Raw genomic sequence first — 27,632 nt, 5'->3', positions numbered from 1 at the left:
GAATGAACTTGGGCAAGTAGCTTAGTTTTCCTAATCTCATTTCAGGGCAACTGAAAATTAATCCAAGCAATCCAATTTCCGTTAATCCAAATCTGATACAGTTCTTTCTCCGAAGGGACTGAAGTGCACAGACGTGCAACACTAGGAAAGTACCTAGTTTCCCGCATCGCTGAAGTTTCTGTATAATCGGCTTCAGCAGTTGTAATGGAGATGCCTCAGGCACGGGTTCCACCATCTTCCTCACGAGTGTCCATGTGCGCTAAGAGCTAGCAAACATGCATCCCTGTCTCTCCTCACCGTGTCCTTGCCTCCTCCTCCCCATCTCCTCCCCACTTCTGCAAAAGACCTTGCGGTTTTGCTCTTTTGTTCTGACCCTTTACAGTTCCACAAGCAGATTTGAAATTCATGCCCAGGATAAAAACTTACCAACTCAAAATATTGAATGAGGTAGTTATTGAAACCAAATGAGAAAGAAATTTCCTCATATTTTTAAATATCATAATCCTTGTATATATAAGTGTGTTCACAGATGCATAGGAGGGATTGTCAGTTGATCCGACTGTAGCTGTGGCATCAGAAAGAAAACATTTTCCTTTTCAAACCTGCTTTCTGGGGCTGGGGAGCCGGCTTAGTTGGTGAAGCACTCACCGCAGGAGCGTGAGGATTGCTTGGATCCCCAATCCCCAGCACCCACATAATAAAGCTGGACATGGCTATGTGCTGCAAACTCAGTGCTGGGGAGTTGGGGACTAAAGGATCCCTGGGGCTTGATGGCCAGCCCATGGAGCAGAATCTGTGAGTCCAGGTTCCGTGAGAGATTCTGCCTCAAAAACTAAGGTAGGTAGTGAATGACGAAGATACCAGGGTTAACCTCTGACCCCAGCATGAATGTGTACACGTGTACTTACATATACACAAACAAGTACACACATATACAACACACACACACACACAGCACCAAGCTTTGGAATACAATCTAATAGGGAAAGTGACAAATTAATCATTACCTGTAAATATTAGGGTGCTCCTGGTTTCCCAACCGTAGGTAGTTATCTCCTTCCCCGCTTCCCCATCTGTGTGGAAAACTCTAGGAGGACAGGTGTCTCGGCCTACCTGCCCATGTCTGCATCATTTCCCGTGAATATCACCTGCTGTGAGTTTCTCTCTTGCTTTCAGTATGGGCCTTGTTTGTACGGAGCCCCTCTGGCTTGTTAGTTCAGTCCATCATTCATCATATGCTTATTTGATCACCCCCCCCCAAGGCCCACTCATTTTTTTAGTTGGTTCCCTTGACAATAGCCCATTGCCCGAATCCTTAATTTCTTGTATCTCTTCTACCACTTCATGCAATATTCGATGTTCTGGAAACCGCTTTGCAGAAATCTCTATCAAGCTTTCCCAACCTAGGTGTCCTTGTCTCTTCCTTGCCCCTGTCAAAGTTTAAAGAACTTACCTGATGTCAGTGCCTTGGACATCCAGCCGTGTTGCAGCTGTCTGTGTTGCTTCTGGCCCTGCAACAGATGTGGATGGAGAAGCTCCTGCAGTGTAATGCTGACTTCCAGATGGTGGGCATGGGGGAGAAGAAGGTGTGACAACAGGAGGGGGAGCCTCAGGAAGTGGGTGACAGGAGGCAGCAGACAGGTGGTGGGCAGAGGACCTAAATGATGGGTGGTAGAGGGCGGGAGTCCCACAGAAGGGAGGGATTTGATGTATGCCTTGTAATAGAAATGGACAGAACTTACAATTAGCAAAATAAATATCTGCAGATTTACTTGAAACACAGAGCATCCCTAATATGTTTAACAGTCAGATTTATCTCCACACAAAAGCGTAATATATTAGTTTAAATAGCTTCACTAAAATTTACTGCTGTTGTATGGTTCCAGAAGACCTATAATTACAGGTTTATGATATGGATAGTCATGAATTTGAGTTCTTAAATTAAGGAAATTAAATTGATACTTGATTTGCTCTGTTATTTCCTTTGACATTTAATTATTGGTTCAGATTGTAATATGCACAAAGGTACTTTGCAGTTTGGTATTAGCAAAGCTATGTCCAAATTAAGTTTTTGTACAATCTTTTAATGCTCGGGACATGAAAATAACTAAGCCAGAGCCGGGCGTTGGTGGCGCACGCCTTTAATCCCAGCACTTGGGAGGCGGAGGCAGGCGGATCTCTGTGAGTTTGAGACCAGCCTGGTCTACAAGAGCTAGTTCCAGGACAGGCTCCAAAACCACAGAGAAACCCTGTCTCGAAAAACCAAAAAAAAAAAAAAAAAAAAAAAAAAAAAAAAAAAAAAAAGGAAAGAAAATAACTAAGCCAAGTATTCAGTTCTCCGTGATTTTAGAAAAGTCAATTGTTGATCATTCAAAATTACAAATAATCTACAGGACTCGTCGTTTGCATGAGCGTCAGGTATGCTACTTATATAATCAAATGTAGACACCCGACATCAGTTTATTGCTGTGATGTTCTTCACTTACCAAAACTATGGTTCAGTATTGATATCTTAAGAGAGTTTTTATTGCCATATATTAATTATGTACAACAGTGGTTTCATCAGGATGTTTTCATGCATGCGTATAATATATTTTCATCATATTTATTGTGCCATCCCCATTGCTGTCTCTTGTTCCACTGGCCTTTTGTTTCTGCATGTATGAATTAGGCTTATTTGGTTTTGTTTTTTGGGGTATTTTATTTTATGCTTATTGATATTTTGCCTGCATATATGTTCTTGTGAAGGTGTCACAGTAACCCAGGATATGGAGTGACAGACAGATATGATTTCCGGACCTCTGGAAGAGCAGCCAGTGCTCTTAACCACTGAGCCATCTCTCCCGCCTCTTATAAGCTTATATGTATGACAAAATTTTAGTTATTTATTTCAGTTATAGAACAATGTCTCCATGTCAGGGACTGTGGTAGAATTCTAGCATTATTGTTTCTCTAGCAGATGAAGTAGATATCCCCATATGCTTTGTTCTGGTTTAGGGTAGCATTCCTTCATTTTAGATGTGTCAGTTCAACTAAGAGGTTAGCATAGAAAAATTGGAATCACTTGAAACAGAGCACAACCACGAAGTCTAAGGACTAGAAAGCATTTTTGGTCCTGAGGAGAGACGAGTAAGACCTGATATAGACTCCCTCCGAAAAATTAGAAATAATCCTAATTATTCATCCATATACTCATGGAACATTTGGTGCCTTTTAATGAACATGCCCTTGAGGAACTTCTAGCACAAAAACCAAAAAACCAAAAACCAAAGGGACAGGTGAAAACAATGGAATGGTGTTATTAGTACCATGGCAGCCGTATACAGAGGCGGAGTCGGGTCAGGTGGCATACGCAGACCTTGCTGCAGAGTCACATGCCAGTGTAACTCTGAGTATTAAGCAATCAGGAAGGCAGGGGCAGTGACAGCGAGAAGGGAAGCAAGTACAGAGAGCAGGCATAAGTGTGCACAGTAGCTGATTAGCAGGGCCATGAAGGTCACCTGTGCTGGGAACGGGACATCGAGGAGGGCTTTCTGGAAGACAGGAGATAATTGCACATCTGGTTCTTGACAGGACTGAGGAACAGTAAATAATGAGAGGATAAGCGGGGCTTGCGAGAGAGGGCAGCCGAGTGTTGTAATAATGAGAGGCGGGGCTGCGTCCCCGGCACCCGGCTGTCCGCATGGCTTTACCCAAAATAATTACATGGAAACTGTATTTTTTTAATCACTGTCTGGCCCATTAGTTTTAGCCTCTTATTGGCTAGCTCTTACATATTGATCTAACCCATTTTTGATATTTTGTGTAGCCCCACGAGGTGGCTTACCAGGGAGATCTTAGCCTGCGTCTGTCTGGAGTGGGAGAATCATGGCGACTCACTGACTCGGCTTTTTTCTCCCAGCATTCTGTTCTGTTTACTCCACCCACCTAAGGGTTGGCCTATCAAATGGGCCTAGGCAGTTTCTTTATTAATTAACCAATGAAAGCAACAGATAGAAAGATGACCCTCCTCCATCAGCCAAGAACCCTGTGTTGATTTTGGGGGGAGGGAATCTCCTCTCTCTATGTCCATCTCCTCTCTTTAAATTACCTTTCCTAATGTTTAAAGGCCATATGAGAAGGGACCTAAGAGTTGCCTGGTTCCCCATGCCCCCTTTGAAATGTCCTCATCACCGTCTGTTCCATAGCTATCATATCTGCTGTCTAGGGTTTCACCAGCCTTTGGACTTTATCATCGGACACCTTTTCCCAATAAGTTAGAGTCAGGAGTGAAGGAGGTATTTGAGGTGATGAGGTGAGCTGAGGAAGTAGAGAAGTGGACATATTCAGGCCACAGAGAAATAACGGAGCCCAGAAACAGTGCGGACACTGGACTATTGAAATGACTTTTTAATACTTTTCAATTACCATGGCTGAATTCTTTGTTTCCTCACAGATATTGATCCTATCTCAGAATATTGCCAAGCTGGAGGCCCAGGTGGAAACGGTGACTAGGGAGAAGGTTTCGGCTGTCAGCCAACTGGAGGACGTTCAGAGCCGGCTTGCTTCTCAGGAAGTGGATGTCTCAAAGGTCTGAGCAAGACCTGGTTTATTAATTGCTTAAGTACATATTTTCTTTGAAAATACTTTTGTTTAGATTTATTTAGTGTGTGTGTTTATGTTTATGTGTGCGTGTGTGTGGGCACACACATGCCATGGCCATGGTAATCCTTTAGAAATCAGAGTCAGTTTTCTCTCCGCTGTGGGATCTTCCTCTTGTTCAGATACTGTCTGAGGCATCTCGTCTACTCTGAAACCATTTCCCTTAATATCCAAAGCTCCTGGTGTGGTCAGGAAGAAATTTGGAATAGAAAAGTTTTGTTATTTAATAAGAGTCAACTTAGTGAGTCTGTCAGCGAACAGCACAAGCATCCCCTCCATGATACTGAAAATCCAAGGATAATTTATACCAAATAATTGGCAAAGACAGACTTGTGATTGGGAGTTATAGTGCCTTAATTGTGGACTCCTTAACGAAGCTCTCTTTTCTGCATTATTTAACTAGGAGTGGTTGTTTTTCTGCAGACAGCGTGCGGCTGGTCTTCCCAATGACTATTTAAGACGTCCTGAAAGGGGTAGACATCCTGGAAGGGGTAGGCATCCTGGAAGGGGTAGACATCCTGGAAGGGGTAGACATCCTGGAAGGGGCGCCTGATATAAAACTTTCTCCTCTCATTTCATTTTCAGATCTGCTTCTAAAACCAAGAGTTTAGATTAAACTTTTAGTTAAATCTTAGATTTAGTATAAATTCTTATTTTATTAATGCTTAAGTTATATATTAAAATACTGCAGCACTATGCTTCCAGTGAAGTATAATGGTTTTAACTCACTTAAGAATGCTAGTTTATCTGGGTTTCACGTAAATCATTTGACTAGTAAGAAACTGAATATTGGCATACATAATTATATAAATGAAATCAATTCCTTCTTTACCACTAAATTCACAGATAATTTTATAACTTTATAACCTATATTCTTAAGTTTTGATACATTTTATTTCATTGTTACTTTATAATTAATCAGAAATATTTTAGCTTATACATTAATTTGTACATATACAACTTACAAAAAGAGCTATTTCTCTTTTCACGGTTTAATTCTCCAATTCCTTAAAGTCATGCTTGCTGACAAAGGGATTTAAGAAGTTCTTGTTTGCTAGCATATCTTCTGTGTCTGTCTGGAGACTGGGGTAGAAGTGGGGTCTGTGGAGGAATGGGCATTGGAAGGGGTTTGCAGGTGAAATCTGTGGCACTGGTTTGTGGGTCATTGCAGGAGACACCTTTGATGAAGCATCGTGAAGTAACGAATGAGCTCTGGGCCCTACAGCTGTCCACAAGGACTCAAACACCAGAGAGTGACGTAATAGACTAAATGAATTTAGAATAGTTTCCAAGCCTGAGATGGTAATTCCGGCTCAGTATAATGCCTCGACTCATCTTAGAAGTTCAGGTGTGTGGATGAATAAAGTAAACAATGAGGACTAAGCAAGCGAGAGGTAAACTTGAGGAATAAAATGAGCCTTTAGAAGACGAGACTACTTAGATAAGCAGCCTTGCTACCGCAGTTGAGGAACTGATTTTCTGATATTAGAAATTTGACACTTTTTCCTCTTAACTTGTCGACCTACTTACGCCAAATGGTTTGGAATGGGGGAGAAATTTTTATGTAACTCTTCAATTTTATGTAGTATTTTCAGTTTAGAATTTTTTATTTTTCATTTTTTTCCAAGAGTGGGTGTTGAGACAGGGTTCTCTGTGCAACAGCCCTGGTTGTCCTGGAACTCACTCTGTAGACCAGGCTGAGTCAGACTCACAGAGTTACACCTGCCTCTGTCTCCAAGTGCAGGGATTAAAGGCGTGTACCACCACCACCACTGAGCTGGGAGCTCAGTTTATAATTTTTTGAATGGAAAAGTCAACTTTCTTGCACTAAAGATTGATTAATTATGTGTGTGTGTGTGGTGTGCGCGTGCTTACATGTGTGACCATGTGTGTCATTCTTTCTTCTCTACTTTCTGACTGCTGATTGCACATCTGTCTTGCTCCAGCGCCTGTTGTTTCTAAAGAGCTTTTTATTTGAGCAAAGGAAGACATATAGATTTCATACTTTGCTATATTTTAATCTCAAAAATGATGAAACTAATTTCTGAAGCTTCTAAAACCATCATTTTTGAAGAAATGTTAAATTGAAAATTTACAGGCAAGAATAACCATTAGATGCCATATGACCATAAAGACTGCACTTGAATATCAGAAAGGGTTGTAATTTAACCCAGCTTTCCGTGGGTTCTTAGTTTCGGCAAAGACTCGACATTCCTCAGGCTTTACTGGTAATTCTATTTTTCAACTATGTTTCTCTGTGTGCAGTGACCTGGATTAGAGGGAAAAAAACCAAATTGCATACATAATGTTTTGCAACATTTTAAAGGTGTTGTATGCATTAATTATATGATGATATATCATAGTTACTTCATTTTAATGCATGTTTTCCTCTTATATACAGTTATAATTGTAGAGTGTGCTTAAAGCCAATATATGGCTTTTACTGCAAGTTACTCTATAGTGTTTAAGTCATATTGTGTACTATGACAGTAAGATTGATGCTATCTGTAATGTTAACAGTAAATTCTGTTGCTGTACATCTCAATATCAGTAAAGAGTCTATTAGCAAGGAAAAATCCTTATAATTTTCCTTAAAAGCTCAACTGATGAAGTCTTTAAAGAAATATTTTTCAGCCGGGTGGTGGAGCACGACTTTAATCCCAGCACTCAGGAGGCAGAAACAGGTGGCCCTCTGTGTTCAAGGCCAGCCTGGTTTATAGAGTAAGTTCCAGGACAGTCAATAATACACAGAGAAGCCCTGTCTGTGAAGAAAACAAATACAAATAAATATTTTATATTATAGAGAGAATGTTTGACCATATGTGTAAATAATAACATAGTTTAACTGTTTTAATTACCAATATTAGTATAATTTTAGATGTTAGTGTCTTTTGTTCATAATATTTATTTAAGACTTTTTTGGCCCTTTATTCATTTGTTTATTTTTTGTTCTTTGAGACTGGGCTTTTCGGGAACTCCCTTTATAGACCAGACTGGCCTCGAGCTCACAGAAATTTGCCTGCTTCTTCTAACTAAATGCTGGGATTAAAAGTGGCATGCACTATCACTACCTGGCTATTTAAAACTACTTTATATGAAATAATCCTGAAAATTTACTTCAATTTCTTAATTATGCATTTCATTATTTTATTGTTTTTGATCGCAAGGGGGCGTGTGTGTGTGTGCGCGTGTGTGCGTGCGTGTGTGCGTGCACATGTGTGCATGTGCATGCTCCTGTGTGGCCACACTGTGCTATGGCACTCAGGGACGTCAGAAGACAACTTGAAGGAAGGGAGTAGGTTCTGTCCTTTTCCTGGGACCCTGGGTTGAACTCAGGAACTCAAGCTGGTGGCAAGCATCATTACCTGCTGGTTCATCTCACTGGCTTAACCTTTCATTGTTGTGATTTAGAATGTTAAACAACAATAATTCCTTGTATTGCCTTCAAATCTTACACTGTATTTAATACTTAGAAAAGTCTTGCTGTACTTTATCTGTGTGTCCTCTAGGGGGCACCAAAAGATCTAATTGTCGGCATTGCTCTGCCGATTGCAGAGGCTATTGATCTGTTTTTATGCTCTAACAGGTGTGTGGAGAAATGCGTTTTCAGTTGAATAAAACGAAAATGGAGAAGGATGAGGCAGAAAAGGAGCACAGAGAATACAAAGCAAAATCTCAAAGGGATCTTGAAATTAAAGATGAGGTAAGGAATGACACAAACACAGCTATTGTATCAGTGACATGTTTTCTGGAGTTGGTGTGGCTTTTTCCCTTAGCTATTTGTTTCTCTTGTATTGTTTCTAACTAATGTAAGTACCCAGTTCATACTATTAAAAGAATTTCATTTATATTTGCCTGACGTGAAGTGGCAAGAATACAACTGCTTGCATATGAAATTCCAACTTGACAGTTCATAAATATACATTTGGATATGTATCTATTACTTAGAAAAGTTTAAAAAATGTTCTAATGCACAGTTTGAACCTAAAATATACGTACATAAAGTTCTTCAAAGATGCCAACTTGCATCCAATTTTAAATGAAAAACTTTAAAATTTGTAAGATGAGATGAGTTGATATGTAAATATGTCAATCAAATTGATTGCTGGCAGAATGGAAGCAGTTTTCACTAAGATAGCCATGAATACGCTTGTTCAGGAAGCCTAAATACAGTGGAATTAGAAGTGTTAGGGGAAATGCTACTTGCTTCAATTTCAGTTTGAACAGATGTTTTATGTTAGAACTCTGTTGAGAGTGTGTAGATACTCCAATTTTAATTGACTCTGAGGAAGGCTTTTAAAGAGAAAGTTATGGCAGATTGACTTTTGATGTTCTATTTTTATGTTACGTTATAGGCCATTGAAGGTTTGTATTCCTTATAGCCAAGAAAAGCAGATTGTGTATTCTATTAAAATAATAAGACTGAGGTATCAGTATCAATAATTTAGAGATATCCTTACAATTTAGAAGTAAGTTGCTCCAGATAATTTTGCAACATATTTCTAATGAAGGCTTTCTATCATATTTTCAACATATTTTCCCTTTCAGCCCATCAGCTGTTGATGACAAATGACATAAAGGCAATTGGGGAAAGGATTAAATAAGAAAATGCTAATGAAGTTTAATGAAGTTTGGTGCAAAAAAAAAATTCAAATCATGGCTGAAACCCTTAGTGCTAAAATGAAGCCCAGACAACCAGAATAAAAGTAGTTTTGATTTCACTATATGAAGACTTTGGAGATCTTAATACTAGCGTGTTCAGGCTTCATTTCATCCAGTTGGGGGCGTACCTGATGGTGGAATGCAAGTTCTTCCCCCCAAGGCATGAAAGCCTGGGACTACTAAATCAATGAAGCGCTTTCCTCTTTTTGATGCCCACAGGTTTTTAGAGCTATGCTGGCATATCCTGTAACAGTATTAAATATCTTTTGAGTTATTATACAGCACTCTAGAAGTATAATGTTTTCAACTAATAGAACACAGAAGCAAAGAGTTAGGGAATGATTTAAAATTACATTGTCCTGTTTTAGTGATAAAAAACAAATATGGTACACTAACAAGGAGAGCTTCATTTGGAAATGATAGCTTAGTTTAAAAGCATCTCCAGTGTCTATCTTTAGCACACTGTCTCTTCCTAAAGGCTGAAGTTGCAGGGAATGGTTTTCCTTTGCCACTCTTTCCGGATGTCTGAAATACTAAGTTTCCAAGTGTCCTTAGTGATGCAGTGTAGACAGAGATGCGCCTCTGGTGGGGCGGGACAGTGGTTAGGAGTCAGCCTGTGGAGGGTCAGGGGACTTTGCCTGCTTCCGCGTTTCCTGGGGCAGACTGCGAGGAGATCCTGTAGGTACTCTTTGTAACTGTTTTGCACTGAACAGACAGTTTGAGAAAGTCGTAGCTTCTCATTCCCTGGATGATTTGGAGCAGCAAAGAAGCAATTGTTCTTTGGTCTTTCAGCCATGACCTGACCTTCTGTCTGTAAGACCGAAGAGCTATTTAGCTTGGCCACCATCTGCACCCAGGAGAGAAATTTACATTTAGCTTTGAAAAGCTAGCCGTGGCGAGCATTTATCTGAAATATCTACAATGATATAAAACATATTCAGTTTTAAAGCCTTACACATCATACAGTCATCACAACCAGAGGCCTGGCTCTTGGTTTGCAAACAGGTCTTCCCCATAATGTAGTCATTTTATTCATATTTTAGCTAATCTGGCCACTTGATGGGCTTTGGAAGCAGGTGGGAAACTGAGATCGGAATGTGGTGAGAACAAGAGCCTCTTTGATGTACACAAAACAGGGCAAATGCTTGACCACCAAAATGATTTTCCTCGTGACCTGAGCCTTGACTCTGGCATAATTAGAAAGAAAGGTTAGAGGAGGGACAATGGCAGTCTCTTCCGCCCACTTTCTTCTTTTCTTTTTATATTGTGTTAGGACCCATGGGTGACTTATCCTTCCCATCAGCTCCTTTGTATCGCTCCAGCTTAGAGAACGCTGTCGGTCTCAGGGGTGCGTCTGCAGAAGAAGCACAAAAGGCGTTTGGTGTGGAGACTGGGAACTTTGTGCCTTGATTTTCTTTTTTTTGTTTTTTTCTTTAGTTTGTTTGTTTTTTGGTAAATATCAGGTACATACACGTACACACACACACACATTATGGGAATTTAAAGGCATATGAAAGGGAATGTTATAAACAACTTATGTGCTTCTAGTGCTTACATTCATCATTGGGTCACTTCTGTTCCAGCCAGCCCAGAATTTTTCTCTTAGCTTCACCTCCACTGTCATGCTTTTTCCATCTTATCTTTTACAAATTCCTCTTTCTCCTTGTCTTCCTCTACCTCTTCTCCTTTTGCAGAAAATTTTAAAACAGATGTCAAACATTATATTTATTATTTTATCTATAACTACTTTATATTCATGAAGGAAATTTTCGTATTATGATATTACCACACTGAGCAATATTGACAATAATTAGTAGCAAGTGACACCCAGACAATGTTCACTTTCTTTATCTCAAAAATGTTTCGCAGTTGGCTTATTCCAAAATGCAAGGCAGGTGTTCTTTGTCAATTCAAATGCTAAGGTACTATCCTCATTTAAAGGAGGTGAAAGGAACGCTGAGTAAAAAAAAAATCAACTTTCTTTATTGTCTATTTCCTGTGGAAGGCTGTGCGTGTGCTCTATACTTCTGAAACATCTCTTTGCACTTTACAGAGCTACACTTTCATCCCCTGCCACACTATGGGAGCACGTGGCTACCATGTGGCATTGCTTTTCACTGCATTCAAGAAGGGGACCAGAGACTCTGAAATGCAGACTACAACATTTCTGAGCTTTGGGTTTAACCTGGCATTGCTGGGTTAGCTGACTGGAAATGAGGGGTACATCTTGGGAATTGTCAATTTTCAATTACATAGTGGAGTCTCAAGGATGCGCCTTTCCAGCCTCTAGCCTTCGTCAGGCCAGTGTAAGTCACGGTTAAGAGAAGCGTGGTGTTAAAGGTGCTGCAATAGGAAGCCTTTCTTTTCTTTATTCTTTAGTCTCTTAGCCTTCTCCTCTTCCTCCTCTGCTTCCTGTTCCCCATCATGGTATTTTAAATTGGTTATTTAATTTGGAACTATATGTAGCACAAGGATTAATGTACTGGATGTAGATCCTCATAGGTGCTCCATAACTGAGGGTGCATATGTGATCCTTCAGCTTCTAAGTTTTCTTTGTTTTTAGGTGTGTGTGTGCGCGCGCGTGCGTGCGTGTGTGTGTTTCTTCAGTGTATACACATTCATATGAAAGCTAAAGTATAACCTCAGCTGTCAGCCTTGGGAATGCCATCACCTCCTTTGAGACAGGGTCTTTCTTTGGTCTGATGTTCGCCAGTTATGCTAATTGGCTGTCTAGCAAGCTCTGGGGATCATCCTGTCTCTGTTCCACTAGTAGGGGGATTACAGATGCCCCGCTCCAATGTCTTCCTCTCAGTCCCATATAGAACTCCAGTTGAATGAGGTGAGCCAAGCCTCAGAATGGAGGGAAAACTATTGCCCAGTCACCCCAACTTGTCTCCAGGCCATTGTTACTGAGGCTGGCATAGAGGTGGGGAGATGACCCAAAGAAAGCAGAGCAGTTATGGAAACTGTTTATTCAATGATCTAAGTGTTGGAACTACAGATGATAGCTTAAGAGAACGTTCTGAGAAGTGGGCCACCTTTTCAGACTGTGGGGATGTGAAACCCTCAACAAAACATGTCATTGATTTTGGTTTTATGACTTACTCTTGTATTGAAGAGTTGGTGAAGCAATTGTATATGGACTACCAAAGGTTGGTAGGCCTGTGCTGGAACTACAGAGCCATTCTTCGAGAGGAGGCTATAAAGCCTGGAGCCCATTTAACAAACAAGAAATTTTTGTTGGTATTGAAGATATAGAAGAATAGAATCTGAGAGAATACTTTGAAAAGTATGGGAAATTGAAGCCATCAAAGTTCTAGAAGTCAAGCAGAGTGGGGAACAAAGAGATTTGCTTTTATAATTTTTGATGACCATGACAAAGTTGATGAAATTGTTCAGAAATGCCAGCTGTCAATGTCTCATAATTGTGAAGTGAAAAAGGCCATTTCATCTTTTAAAAAAAAGGCAGTCCACTGATGACAGAGTTGTCAAGGAGGTGGATCTGACAACTGTGGAGGAAATGAGACATGGTAGAGGTAATTTTGTTTTTGTAGAACCTTTGGTGGAAGAGGAGGCTATGGTGGCAGAGGTAGTTATGGAGGTTGATATAGTGCATTTAGAGGTGATGGTGGCAGCTATGGTAGTGGTCCTGGTTGTAGTAATAGAGGAGACTATGGTGATGGTGGACCAGGATATGGAACCCATGGTGGTGGATACAGTAGTGGAGGAGGAGGATATGGTGGCTGTTATGATGGATGAGGAAAATCTGGTAGAGGTAGCTATGGTGGTGGGAAGTATAATTAGGTTGGGCAACAGCAATCAAAATATGGATCCATGCAGGAGGGCAGTTTTGGTGGAGGACACTCAGGCAGTCCCTGTGGTGATGACTGTGAGCCTGGTAGCAGAAACATCAGCAAAGGGTTCCAGTTCTTAGAGAAAGAAGGGTAAGTGTAGCTAGAGGCCACTCGTTCATTTCCTGGCTGCCCAAACCCAGAATAATCACACAGAAACTATATTATTATAACACTATTTGGCCTATTAGCTCACACTTCTTATTGACTAGCTCTTATATCTTAAATTAACCCATTTCTTTTAATCTGTGTATCACCACGTGGTTGTGGCCTACTGGTAAAGTTCTGTTTGGCATCCGGCGTCTGTCTCCTGAAGCGGCTACATGGCTTCTCTCTGACTGCCTGCTCTCTCTGTACATCTCTATTTGGATTTTCCACCTGGCTTTACTCTGTTAAGCCGTTGGCCAAAAGTGGCTTCTTTATTAACCAATGGCAACAATAAATATTAATAGCATACAGAGGGGACTCTCACATCAGGTAAGTTGTCAGGGAAGCAGAAGATTATTCTGAGACAGTTATACCAAATGCTTTGGAGGAATGTAAAAATCAGCCACAGAAGCAACAGTGGTCCTTGGTCAGAAATGTCACTCCAGCTCAACCAGGAAACCCTTCCTCTTCAGGACTGTTACAGCATGGTTTACAAGACCTGCAGCTGTTTATTAATGCAGGCAGTGTCAATTAGATGTGTATCCCGAGGTCTTTATCTGTTGTAGTTTTGTCTTTTTTTTCTTTCTATTTTTCTTTGTTATATCAAGTATATTGCCTTGCAAATTGCTAGAGTGGTACCAGAAATAAAAAATCAGGTTTTAAACTTCAAAACAAAGAAATGATTGATCACCCTGGATGGCATTTTCCTGGGTTCTGGATATCAAATTCAAGTCCTCATCGTGCATGGCAAGTACTCACTGACCCATCTCCCCCAAGTGCTTTCCTCACTGACCCATCTCCCCCAAGCAGCTCTGTTTTTTTTTTTTTCTTCCAGGCACTGTGCCCCATCAGGTAGTGTGGGAGTCAGTCTCCTGTATTCTAAAGGGGACGGGTAGTTGTCCCAAAGAGACTATAGCCTCCACCCTGTGGATCTGTACTTGTTCCTGATCCAGGACCAAAAGGCTTTCCACTGAAGCCTAGAGCATGGGTGTCACTTCTGTGTCCTGTCCTGACATGCACCTGTGCAGACACGCCCCAGCAGCCACATTCACATCTAGGCTCCTGCTCGGGGCAAAGACAACTTTAGAGCACGAGCTTTCCCCACTTACAGGACCTGGTTCCATCCTGGTGGGAATCCCAGCAGTAGTTAGGCTGGCACAGACAGAAACGGGAGGAGACACCTCTCTGAGAACTGTTCCAGGGTTGCAGTGACAACAGAAAGACCATAAAGATGAACTGATGTTCCATTGGTCCATCAGACTGTGGACAATCTATGAATCCTCAAATAGAAGTCACTAAAAATTGTGGAACATTGATTGTGAGGCCGTAAGTTGCAAATACCAGGCCCTTCTTTTGTACTTTTGGTTTTGTGAGACAAGGTTTCACCATGTAGCCAAGGCTAGGCTGGAACTTGGCATGTTATGTAGTCCAGACTGTTCTCAACTCGAATCTCAGCTAGCTGCAAGGACTTCTCATACAGCGCCATGAGACTGTGTTGAGAGCGTGCCGTGCACTGCCACACCTTGCAGTAATGGTGCAGGACCCGTGTCCACCTGACTGATGCCTCTGCTCCCTGTATCAGTCAGCCATCTGAGACTCCTGCTAGGCCTGCTCACTGCCTGTTTTCACACGTGACATTTTATGAAAACACAGGAACATTACCTACATGTTGCTCTTCTTCCCTGGTAAAGAGCAGAGCTGAGTGGGGCTCGATGTTAGGACCCTTTGCTCCTCCTTCAGAGGACCTGTGTTAATTTCCCAGCACCCACAATGGCAGCTCACAACCTCCTGTAATTCCAGCTCCAGGGTGTCCAACACCCCAGCCTCTGCTGGAACTTACAGTCACATGCACACGCACCCACCTACATACACATAGTTAAAAATAATAAAAATCTTTTTGGAAAAAAAAAAGCTGAGAATGTGTGGCAGAGACCTCTTAGCCCACAAAACCCAAATATTTTCATTATTATCTAAGCTTTATAGGAAGAATTTACTTGCCCTCCTCTGGGGTGGGAGTTCTTTTCCTTTACTTTATAGGAAGAGTTGGCTAGCCCTCCTCCGGGCTGGGGGTTCTTTTCCTTTACTAGAATGCCTTACTGGAGAACATCAGCCTTGACTTATAACTTACAAGTTTTAGAATACTGCACAGAGCAGTGCACATGCCTTGTCTCTGCTCTCTCAGTCATCTGATAGCATTGCCAGGTGAGAACATGGCTGTCTGTCCACATATTATAGTGACTCACGACTTAATAATGGCATGTGGCTCAGATGAAGGTACAATAACACAGCATTATTGTTTCTTTACAGTTTAATTTATAGGTTCATGTACATTTTATTTTTCAGAAGAAAGCAGATGTAGCTTTTCTTAGCAGTACTGCACATGGTAGAACTTTAGAGTGCTACTTACCACTGAGTAGGAAACATTTAATGTTACAAGTACCTTTGTGGAGTAATCAAAGTAAATACTTAAGAGTATGGTCACATACACAAAAACATCAGAAAATTCTTCTTGGAAAAATTAGAACAAAAAAAAATTAAAAAGGCTTCAAAAATTGCTCACCTCTGTTTGACTATGAGTCGGCACTTTAGAACCGAACCGGCATGCAGAGTGTGTCAACACAGGAATTACTCTTCAGGATGAGTTCATTAGATGGCAGGGGGAAATCTGTCTGTCTGTGTTTGGTGAAGCTTTGCAAAGAGACCAAGGGAACATGGCAGCTCCTAAAAGTCACGCCTAGTTAAGACCCGAGAAATACCAACATTAGAGGAAGGTTGGAGATATGTACCTTCTTGTGTAGGAAAGCCCGAAACCCTGCATTACGATCTTGCGAGTTAGGACTGATTGTTTCTGAGGATCTGATCTTGATGTTTAACGTGGAAATTTAGGACCACAGCAGTTAGATTACAGCGACTGGCAGCACAGCTTCCCTGAGAGTAAGGAGATTGGAATAGACTGTTACAGCGGGCCATGGACCGAGCTTCCTGGAGCCGTTTCCTTTTTTATAGTAACAGTGTAATGTACCCGGAGACCTAGATTATCAGCCTCTGGAGTCCACTGTCTGATTCTGGGAACACCCTAGCAATAGACCATCCTATCTGTTGGGAGTGGGTAGCAGCAGTGTTAGTCTTTTCTACTTGTAACTTTAGCACCTACAGATTAGAGTAAATCTCATGCAGCTCTGATCTCTCTGAAGCTGTACACTCCTCAGCAGCCCGAGTTGATGGGTGAAGTCTGAGAGCTAGACTTCAGAGACTCAGCTACCACCTGCCATCGCACTTCTCCCTCCACACAGTGCCTGGGACGGGGCCACATGGGCATGGCTCTGGCGCGTGCAGTCACGCGGTCCTGGTGATGACAGCGCTGCTTGCCTGTCTTCTTCACGCTCTTTCAGTGCCGTAGTCTTCTTATGTATTGCCATCCCTTCTCCTATGTCATGCGGCAGCTCCGGGGGGGCATGGCTTACCCAGACCAGCTTACTAGACACTAGGGGGAAATTACTGCAGGCCCAGCTCCTGCCCTTGGGGAGTTTATATTCTAGCCGAGGAGGCAGAGTACACATTTGAACATGCCGTAAGAATACTTGCAAAGCAGCATATCGACAAGTGCAAATTAATGTAGTGTGAACTTCACGCTGGCTGCAGCCCACGAGGGAGAATCTGCTTCCACGTGTGCGATGTAATGAAGCTTCCCTAAGTATGCCCTCAAGCGTTGTTCGGCATACTTAGAGAAATTTGTGCTCCTATCACAGCCTAACTGAGATTTCTGAGAAAATTCTTCAGCCTAGCGTCTGTCTAATAAAGCACCGTCTTTTGTTCTTATTCTGGGTGATGCTCCAGTGGAAAATAGAATTCACTGGATTATGCAGAGAATTTAACATATCTCTACTTAATAAAGGTTTCGATTTATTGGGCTTATTTTTCTAAAGCACTGTGCCAAATAAGCTTTCGTTTAAGTCAGCATTGTGTTGGTAAAATCACAGAATTAGCCATAAATAAGTGAGACTGTGCTTCTGCTTTGTCTTCACAGAGAAGCAACTCCAAGTCAGTGTGGGGGAGGGGAAGGGAGAGATGGGGCTCGAGGCCCTGCAGTCTGTAGCCCTCACCTGCGGGCTAATGCTTTCCCAGTTGTTTGGGGTGACAGGATATATATGCCTCAGACTAAAACATAGAAACATACATAGACATTCATAGGATTGGGTTTTACCTGTAATTTCACTTTCCAGAAAAGGTGATCATTCTGTTTACCACAGTTATTTTTAAAGAATTAAATGATAAATAGGAACAGTATTGGTATCAATTAAAAGTATTGCTCTCAGGCTAAGAGGTCAAAGCATAAACAGAAAACAAAACATGATCATTGAGAAGTAATTCACATTATGAAGTGTTTGTTAATGAACCTTTTCTTTTGGATGGGAATTTAAGACTGTAAACTGAGTTCTGTATACTTATTTTCAGTCTTGACTCACCAGGCTAGCCTGCTGGGCTTTCACAGTGTCTACTCACCTGGCAAGCCTGCAAGTCTGGTTGCTATCAGGTAGCAGCAGTTAGTTGAATGTGTCCCTGCAGGCCAGCAAGCTGACAGTCATTAGACATAGGACAGCTACCCCATGCCTTAATGGTTTGGAAATATTAGCACCAATATCCAGCATGAGTGTTACTGATTAATACCTGTGTATGCAATTAAGACAGTATTTACTATCCAAACACAGGCACATTGACAGAATCCATGGCTCTATCTTACAATGGAGCAAATTGTTTGTTTTACCTTTTGCTTCTTATTCATATCCAACTATGATATTGTGTTGTAAACACAGCCTAGGTATGATCTTGTTTTCCCTTTTTTTCAGTTAACACATCTTAAGCATTTTTGTTCCTTCTTATTCTTTTACACTATTCTCCTTAATATGGCCATTTAGATTCATTTTTAAAGAAAGATGGTAGGTTAGATCTTGAAGAAAACAAAACCTTGACAGATTAAGAACCCCATTGCCTTAGACTTCACTTGCTGCCCTAATCTAACAGCCATATGTTTTGTGCATTTTGTTGGCCTGTAATGAATTTCTGTCAAAAGGGAGAGGGTAAGGTAGCTATGCAAATATATTTCTTATGTCAGTAACAGCAAACGACAAATGGACTTGGGGATTCGGAAGAGGGGATGATGGTATCCTTGCAAGGTGGCCAGGATGTTGCCTAGCACAGATGGAAGACAAAGGCATTTGGCTAGAAGGACCAACAAGGCAACTTGAGCAAAGGAGTGAAAAAGGAGACACAGTCAAAGTAAATCTGTCTGCTGACTCCTAGCATTGTTTAACATATCCCGGTGCAGTCTTAGGCCGTCTGCCTGTGGAGCTGGGCTTCCTCACCGTGCTGATCTCATGTTAACTGTCTGCCTACACTGAGCACCCTGTATCAAGCGCTGGTAGAGTGTTATACTCTGGAAGTATTCGTGTCATTTTGAATTTCCTTTGTATGATCTCCTGCCACACCACATTTTAAAATGGTATTGGGAAGGAACCCATGTAGAAGGAGCTGTGGGCTGGCCTGGGAGCTGTGGGCTGTATTCCTGCCACCCGGCTCCCAGCTGCCAGCTAGCTTATGCCCGAAATAACAACACACAAACTGTATTCTTTTAAACACTGCCAGGCCCATTATATCTAGCCTTTTCTTGGCTAATTATCACGTATTAATTTAGCCCATTTCTAATAATCTCTGTAGCACCCCAAGGTGCGCTTACTGGGAAGATTCTAGCCTATGTCCATCCTGAGTCAGAGCTTCATGGCATCTGCTCCAGAGAGGAGAGCTATCGAGTCTGAGCTCACTTCCTCTTCCTCCCAGCATTCTGTTCTGTTTACTCCACCCACCTAAAGGCTGGCCAATCAAATGGGCCAAGGCAGTTTCTTTATTACCCAATGACCTTCCTCCATCAAACTCAGGCCTTCATGCTCTGCCAGTGACCTGTGTCAACTAGCCTCTCCCCTTCTTAGAGGCTGCTTCTCACTGCGTCACTTGGGTTGTTCTTGAGCTCCTAGACTTAAGTCATCCTCCTGCCTTGGCAGACTACAGGCAGGCATCTTTTACCATGTCTACCAGAAAATTTAAGATCTCCAACATTCCAATTAGTTTCCTAGGAGAATTAATGTTTGGGTTGTCTTGATACATGGAGAATTACCAGTGACTTACAATGAAGGATGAAGCACAGATTATGCAGGGGTTAACCGTCTATCATGAATCTAAAGGCAATATTTTTTTCTGGTGCTGGCTGTTGAAGCCTCATGCAGTTACCATACCACTGAGCCACATGGTTGCCTCAAAACTTCTGGCTTTGGCAAAGGGCAGACATCTCAGTGATGCAGGAATTTTTTCCCCATGTGAATTGTGAAGCCTGGATAAGTAAACCAAAATTTTCTCTCTAGTTCTAAATTTCTATATTTACAGAACATATTCTCTCAAGTATCAGTTCACATTTTCAGTTATTCACTTTCATAAAAGAGACACTCTGTTGAGATTATAAGGATGAAATTTTATTCTCAGCAACTTTAGATCAGATTCCTTCTGTTGTGATTAATAGGGAAACAATTGTCTAGCCTTTCAAACAGTTGAATTTAATTACAAAGCAGCTATCATTTAATTCTCCATAAGGATTAAACCCCAACATTAATTCAGGCTACTACTAAGCACCAGTGGACTGTAAAGGTTGAACTTGGGGATCTGGCAGCTTCCACAAAACAGGTAATTCAACCTCCTTGGCCAGAGTCTCCCATGGGTGTGCGCTCATGATAAAGGGGATCTGTCTGCGGACTCCTGTTGATAAGCACAGTTGGTACAGCTGGCGATCATCTTTAGAATGTATCCACAGGATGAAATATGGCTGTTCGAGAAACAGGTGACCTAGCATGTTAAGTATGTTTTTAATGATGAAAATGAAAACAAAATATTTTTTTCAGGTCCTCAGAATATTTTCCTCACCTTCATAGGTTTTTTCCCCCAATTTAGGGCTATCAGAGGTATGTACTGATTTAAGCCATTGGTGGTTTATCGGACAAGGGTCAGAAATGTCTCATCCTAAAGGAATACTCAACTATGTCCGTCAGCTCTCCTTGACCGTAAGCAGCATCTGAAACAATCACCTTATAAAGACCAAGAGTTTTGCTTGCCTTATAATTTTTGAGATGTTGTCTACTACCAGTTGGCCCTCTTCTTGTATAGGTTTGCAGCAAGGCTATGCATGTGGTGTAGGAGTGTGTGGCAGAGCAGAACAGTCCACCTTGTGTCAGGAAGGGGAAGACACTGATGTCTCACAGCCCCTGCAGGGTCATGTCCCATGGCCTGAAGATCTCCCAATGGGTCCCCACCTCTTTAAAGTCTAACCACATTCAGGTAATGCTATGATGGGACCATGTCTGTGACATATAGTACTTTGGCATCGTGACAGTGGCACACTAATGACTAGAGCCAGCATCTTTTTACAGCTACAATTGAAAGTCCACGTATGGTTATGTCTTCCAGTGTGTCTCAGTAATCTGTAACCAAGAAGTGAGACTTAATAATATTTTTTTCCCTTGGGAAAACTCTGAAGTTTAAAGTGTTACGTGTTGAAGTTAACATCCCATAGACTTACCTCAGCAGCCAAGAGAGTAAACAGCATAGTGGAAAAGAGAAGAAAGTGGGAGAGAAGAGATGGGAAAGATTTGAGCAGAAAGCCTTCTAACAGTGTTACATGGAGAACTGTGTTTTGGCCATTGTTTACTCTCCCTCACATCCTGAGACTTAGAAGGGATAATTATGACCAAATCTATCAGTATAACACATTAATCTTTTCAGAGGAAAGCCACAGTAATGGTTTATTGCTTTGTTTGTTTGTTTTGGATTTTTGATACAGGGTTTCTCTGTGTAGCCTTGATTGTCCTGGACTCTGTGTAGATCAGGTTGCCCTCCAGCTGTCTCTGCTTCCCAAGTGCTGGGATTAAAGGTGTGTTCCACCACTGCCTGGCTAGTAATGGTCATTTTAAACTGTGATTGGTACAGTTTTCTTTCCTCTATGATTGCTGCTTACTAATATTAATTTATTATCACTTAGACTTTTTCAGAGGATGCCTTTTAAGATACCTGGCAATAAATGGATGGAGTGGGATTGAGATACAGTTCAGTGGTAGAGTCTTCACCTAATATGCAAGAGACCCCTAGGTTCCATCCCTAAGACTGAAATAAGCAACTTTTATCATTAGCGTTTCTTATTTCATTGACCACATATAAACAATTGAACAAAAATCTCAAATAATAAAGAAAAATGACTAGAAGGATTCCCAAACTCTGAAAGAGTAATAACTTAGCCCAGCCCACATTTCATAGACAGGGCTACAAATGAGCTGTGAGAAATTCTTATTTCTATGTATGTATTGATGTAGTAGTTATTAAGGAGTATATGTCACAAGTAAGCCAAAGGAGCTCCATGAAAAGCAGAATGTTTTCACTGCTCTTCCAACTCTTTTCGTTCTGTTTTCCCTTATTTGTTTTGAGAAAGAGCCCTGCTATGTAGCCCCGGCTGGCCTAGAACATGCTATGATTCTTCCTAAAAGCTGGGATTATAGGTATATGCTGCATTCCTGGCCATATACTATATTAGGAATATGTAAAGATACTTAAAATTTAATGCTATAGGTCAGGCTTCTTCAAACCTGGAGGAAAGATTTGCATAGAGTTTCTTTAGAGAAAATTACCAAATGGTAAAAGTTTTATGAAAGACAATCAGCATTAACTGTCAGGAAAATGTAAATCAAGCTAACATGAGGTACCATAGCATGTCTAATAAAGATAGTAGTGGATTGGTGGGGTTGCTCAGTGGTCAGAAACACTTGTCATGTGAGCCTGAGGATCTGAGCCCATGCCTGGAACCCATGGTGGAAGGAAAGAACAGACTCCCGAAAGTTGTCCTCTGGCCTTCATGTGTGTACTCTGGTACATGTGCATCTACATGCCAATGTATCCATCATACATATACATGCAATTGAAGAAGGAGACTTAAAAGAAATCCCACACTAGCTCAGAATTGAGAATAATAGAGGATTATTTATTTAGGGTAGACTCACAGATCACAGTCCTCTGCTGGCATGGGGAACAACAACCGAATCCCACAGCCGGAAAAAAGGCTGGACATGCACTTTACACGGGCATAAATAGTATAAGAGACCACACCCAGCTGAAGGAGCAGAATTTGCTCCCACAGGACACAATAATTAAATGAGACAGTAGTAGCAATGTAATGGGCGTAATAACCAGGCTAGCTTAATATGAAACAGCAAATTTTAATGAAGGAATAGCTTACAACACCAGGGATGGCGGGGCTCACGCTCGCCAGATTTATAAAACATTAGCCCGAGGCGAACACGTCCCCAAAATGGGCAGGGCTAACCCTACATTTCCCCTTTTTGTCTAAATAAGACAGAACTAAACCAAATACAACTATATACAATAGTAATAAATAATAAATATATCTTAAGGAGTTTAAATAATGTAGAGAGTAACTATAATTATATAATCTTTAACTCCATCAAAGATTTGAGAAGGGAATTAATATTACTTAACAAACGAGAGATATCCAAAATATGTAACAAATGACAGAGACAACTGACTACCTGGGTAATCACCCAAAGTCTTGTTTGTAATGTTGAGTCAACCAACTTTGGCTAAGGCCTAACATAACTGACATACCATTATTAAAGGCAAGGAACTTTTTTAGAACTATCCTACCCTGTCTTGGCAAGATAAGACAATCCTGTTTTATCCATTTATGGATATTTTGTATCTTGTTAGTAGATGAGGTATGGGCTTTTCTTAATCCAAAGGCCACTTTTGTCAAAAAGACAAGCTCCCAGTGGAGTGTCTTTGGTGCTCAACATTCTCTCAGGAGTAGAGTGGCGTTGTCAGGAGTAATTGTGTCTCGTTGGCACAGAGATTTTAGGTTAGATTAAAGGCCATTTTTTTACAGCTCTTTGAAGAGGCTGAAGATCATATTATCTATATTAAATATAATCTCTATGTATCTAAAAAACCTGATTAACCTAAAAATAAATATGACAAACATATAATTCTCAATACCTATCTAATTTGAAGACTAAGAGAATAAACAACTGTGTAATATATGAAAACAATGATTTTTAACTGTAAACAATGTCATTATATATAAAGAAGTTTATTATATAAATAGTATCAGAGGTAGAAATGTACATTGTAATATGGTAAATGTATCAATATAATATAGACAAAGTTATAAGCATACTCTTATACAAAAATAGAGGTAGGAGCACTCACATTTAATATTTAATATATCAATATATAAGAAACAGTACCAATACGATTTTTTAAAAACAGTAATTTACAAATACCAATCATCCCATGAATTTTTTTGTAATATTAGCCTGTACCTTTTTAAAATTTTGTTTAGTTGATCGAGTCATGTTAAACAAAGATTTGTTCTCTTCCTGGAGAACTTTAAATTGATTTTTAAGAAGATTGTTGTTATTTTTAATTGTTTTTAAGCATTTAACCTCTCTCTTAAGAATCCTGGATTTGTCTCGTAAAGACTTTATTATATTTTTATTATTAAACCATATAGTACCAAGGAAAACTACGAATCCCAGAAAGATCTGGGGTGACAGACACCTTTTGTAAAATCTCCCACATGGTACAATCAAAAAGGCTGTTAAAGTCTTGAATGGTAACGTTTTTAGACATTTTTAATTAAATCTGTATTTATGTTTATTTATAAAAGAAAAATATTTACCTGTAATGACCATTTCCTGTCAGCAAATGGTTGTGGTTGCGAAGTGCACATGAATGCATGTGGCAGAGTCAGAGCCGATCTGAAAAGTCTATTTAAAACCCAAAACTGAAAGTTACTGTAAGCAGCAGGGGGGAGGGCCAGAAAACGAGGCCGGACTCAGCCACCCATGGGGAGGGAACGCAGAGCAGTCACGTGCGTGGAGCGGTGTTGTGTACTGATCATGCTGTTTACTGCTAGGTGCTGGGGGCAGGGGTTGAATACAGAGGCGCTTACACCCCTGTTGCTAGACCTGAGTAAAGTCTGGCGGGCAGGGCGGGCCGGTCAGTAATCCGCCAAGCCGCAGGTGCTCTGTTTAGTATGGCGGGCAGGGCCGAATCACCCTTCAGAAGTCCCGTTTGCCAACTTTCTAGCAAGCGCCAGGAAAAATCGAGTCGCTGCAGATGTTCAGTGACTCAAAAGCTCAGCTGCGCTGAGAGGGTACAATCTGTGTGGAGGGAGAGGCCTCCGGGGGGGGGGGCGCTGGCTCCCAGCGGTCGCCACCCAGGAGGTTCTGATTTGGGGCGGGTATCCGAAAAAGCCCCACGTTGGGCGCCAAATTGTAATGGGTATAATAACCAGACTTAATATGAAACAGCAAATTTTAATGAAGGAATAGCTTTCAACACCAGGGATCCAGCGATGAGCAGGAAATACAAAAAAGAGAGTGGCGGGGCTCACGCTCGCCAGATTTATATGTAAACATTAGCCCAAGGTGAACACGCCCCCAAAATGGGCAGGGCTAACCCTACATAGCAAAGATGTACAGAAATCAGAACCCTCATATTTGGAGGTTTGTAAAGTGGTTCAGCTGCTTTGGAAACCATTGTGGCAGCTGTTTGAAATGTTCAACATAGAATTCTCATGCCTAGTATATGCCCAAGAGAAGTGAAAAGATGCCTATACACAAACTTGCACCTGAATGTTCATGGTCACATCCTAGTACCCGAATATGGTGACAGCTAAGCATCTATTGACAAATGGATACATGAAATATGTATAACTGTCTACCTGTGGCATTAAGAAATGAATTACTGAGTTAGTCATGGCAGTATACCAGCATTCCAGATGCAGAGGCAGGCAGATCTCTGATTTCAGAGCCAACCTGGTCTGGATAGCAAGTTATACTGGCTAGCCAGGGCCACATAGTAAGATCCAGTCTTAAAACAATGACATTTGCATCACGGCTTAATCTTAAAGATATTATGCCAAATGAATAATAACAGTCATGAGAAATAGCAGTTGTATAATCTCATTTCTATGCAGCATCCAGATGGTCAAACATATATAGACAGAAATCGTAGTGATTGCTCGAGACGAAAGGCAAAGCGAGTGACTGATAATGTGTGTTGGGTTTCTTTGGACAAGATGACATGTTCGAATTGTATTGTAGGGATGGGTGCCTAACTGCATACACTAAGAGAAATTTGTTTATTTACTTTAAGTGGGCAGATTCTAAATGCTGTATTAAGTTACTTTGGAAAACTGTTTACCATAAAACTCATAGGTTAGCCTAGTGTAGAAGGAAAATGAGTGGGTAGTGAAGGCCAGCTCACAAGTTACTAGACAAAGGTTCATTTAACCACTGTCTAGATGGCAAAAGGAGGTGCAACCGTGGGGCAGAAGACCAACCCAGAGCAGAGAGCCTTTTGTGAGAACTGGCTGTGACTTACTTCAAGTTAGGCTCTTGTTACTCTTCTTTTTTTCAGTAGCACTCAGCCATAGTTATCTGTTGGTAAAGGCATGCATGGGTGGCAGCATAAATGAGCTAAAGAATGACCTTTGTATAGCCACCCACAGTTCTTGCTTTGTCACATAAAAGATTAAAGGAATTTCACATGATTATGTTTGCTTAAAACGCTGACCATTTTGATGCACTCATTCTCACATGTGTATAAAGGAAGCAAATGGCGGCTCTTCTGCGTGGCTTCATTTTGTTTGAGACAAGGTCTTCCTGTACTCAGGGCCTCAGCGGGCAGTCATCAGCTCTGGACAGACATCTGCCATACATGCTCCTCCTCTTTCCCTCTCTCCTTTGTTTCATCAGCTTCTTTTCTCGCTTTGGTTTTCACTCAGAAGTCTATTCTCTCACAGTACCTTGTTTCCTTCCTTCTTGTACCATAAATTTCGCTGTCATTTATTTTAAAGAGCTCTGTCTCTCCCACTGGAATGTTCATGAGGGCAGAGGCCCTAGCAGATCATCATAACCACTATATTCCTGTGCCCCAGGCCTAGCATACAGACTCGGGGAAAGGGTTAGATGAAGGATAGGCGCCAAGTATTCACGCCCCCAGAACAGTCTGCCTGATGTGAAGTTCTTGTTTTACTATGTGCTACCTGGTGAGGCTCTTTAAATCTCCGTAAAATGAGAATACATACAACTCCTGCTCTCCAGAGTTGTGTAAAATTAGAGGCAGTCCCTGTTGACCAACACAGATAAATGCATGCAAATAGTTGCTCAAGAAATATCAATAATTTCTGTGTTTACTAAGGGTAGCTTTTTGTTCATATTGTCTGCCTCCATCTCTCTCCTATGTTCCATTTTCATGCTTTTCTGGTCATGGTGATAAGAGACTATGATGTCAATTGACCAGCACATGAAATGGGTTATCACCTATTAGTCCAGCTTTCAGAGCTACTTATCATTTGGATTGTGTCTTTACCATACTTTTTATTGTGAGATCTTGTTGCAGAAAATTACAGTTAAGATCCTGACTGGCACATATCTGCTGCCCTAGAACTGGGCAGTAAGTTGTATTTGTCTCTCTCTCAGGACTTGCTCATTTTTGTTTGGGCCTTGTTCTATCAGCCTCTGAGATACAGTTTTTGACATCGTAACAAACTAGACCCCCCAGGTTGATATCACTGGAAATTTCCATCAGCATTCCAGTGGTGTCCTCCTCAAAGGTTTGGACAGTGTGGCATGGGCAACAGCAGGGCAGAGTCCTGTGACCAGTGGCTGAGGCCTCTAACGTCTTCATCTGCCTTTTTTTGTCCATATGATTTTAACTGATGTTTAAAAACAAAACTGCATGTATTTTTGCATTTAAGAATCAGACCACTTGCTTTCAACATAATTAAGTCAAGAAATTCTCATTTTTTCTCAGTTTACCTTTTAAAAATGTTTTGTGGGGTTAAAGAAATAGATTTCACTGTGATTTTTATATATATTATACTTTATCATTGTTTACCAATCCCACTGCCCTTCTCTATCCTCCCCTCTTCATTTTGCTGCTCTTCCTCTCTCCCAAATAGTTTCTTTCCCTTTTGCTTTTATGATCTATATGTTCTAGTAGCCTCCCTTGTCCCCTTATTCCTTTTAAAAAGGTCTCTTCATTTCCTCTTATAGTCTGTCTTTTTTCTTATGTTTCTTTCCATCCATCTACCTATTATCTAAGCTATCTTCTATACGTATGCATGCATGTACACACTCATACACAGAGAGACCTACTTTCTGTATATGGGAGGAAAGATGGCAATTTTTTCCCTTTGATTCTGAATTATTGTCATTTGAT

At 41.0% G+C, this 27,632-nt stretch overlaps 1 protein-coding gene across 4 annotated transcripts in view; it reads left to right on the top strand.

Moving 5' to 3' along the window:
* Sdccag8 (SHH signaling and ciliogenesis regulator SDCCAG8) overlaps window positions 1–27,632 on the top strand; it is a 196,160-nt gene that overhangs the window by 47,356 nt on the left and 121,172 nt on the right. For all 4 annotated transcript variants that reach the window (XR_009057151.1, XR_009057150.1, XR_009057152.1 and 1 more), the window contains exons 11-12: window positions 4,436–4,570; window positions 8,228–8,344. Coding sequence is in view for 1 of the 4 variants with exons in the window: in XM_057770330.1 (XP_057626313.1) it covers window positions 4,436–4,570; window positions 8,228–8,344 (252 nt within the window). In the remaining 3 variants the exon portion in view is untranslated. The remainder of the gene's footprint in view (window positions 1–4,435; window positions 4,571–8,227; window positions 8,345–27,632) is intronic.

Source organism: Chionomys nivalis, chromosome 5 (genome assembly GCF_950005125.1).
Source record: "Chionomys nivalis chromosome 5, mChiNiv1.1, whole genome shotgun sequence".
Taxonomy (NCBI): domain Eukaryota; kingdom Metazoa; phylum Chordata; class Mammalia; order Rodentia; family Cricetidae; genus Chionomys; species Chionomys nivalis.
The sequence above is the reverse complement of the archived record's forward strand: the minus strand, read 5'-3'. Positions and strand labels throughout refer to the sequence as shown.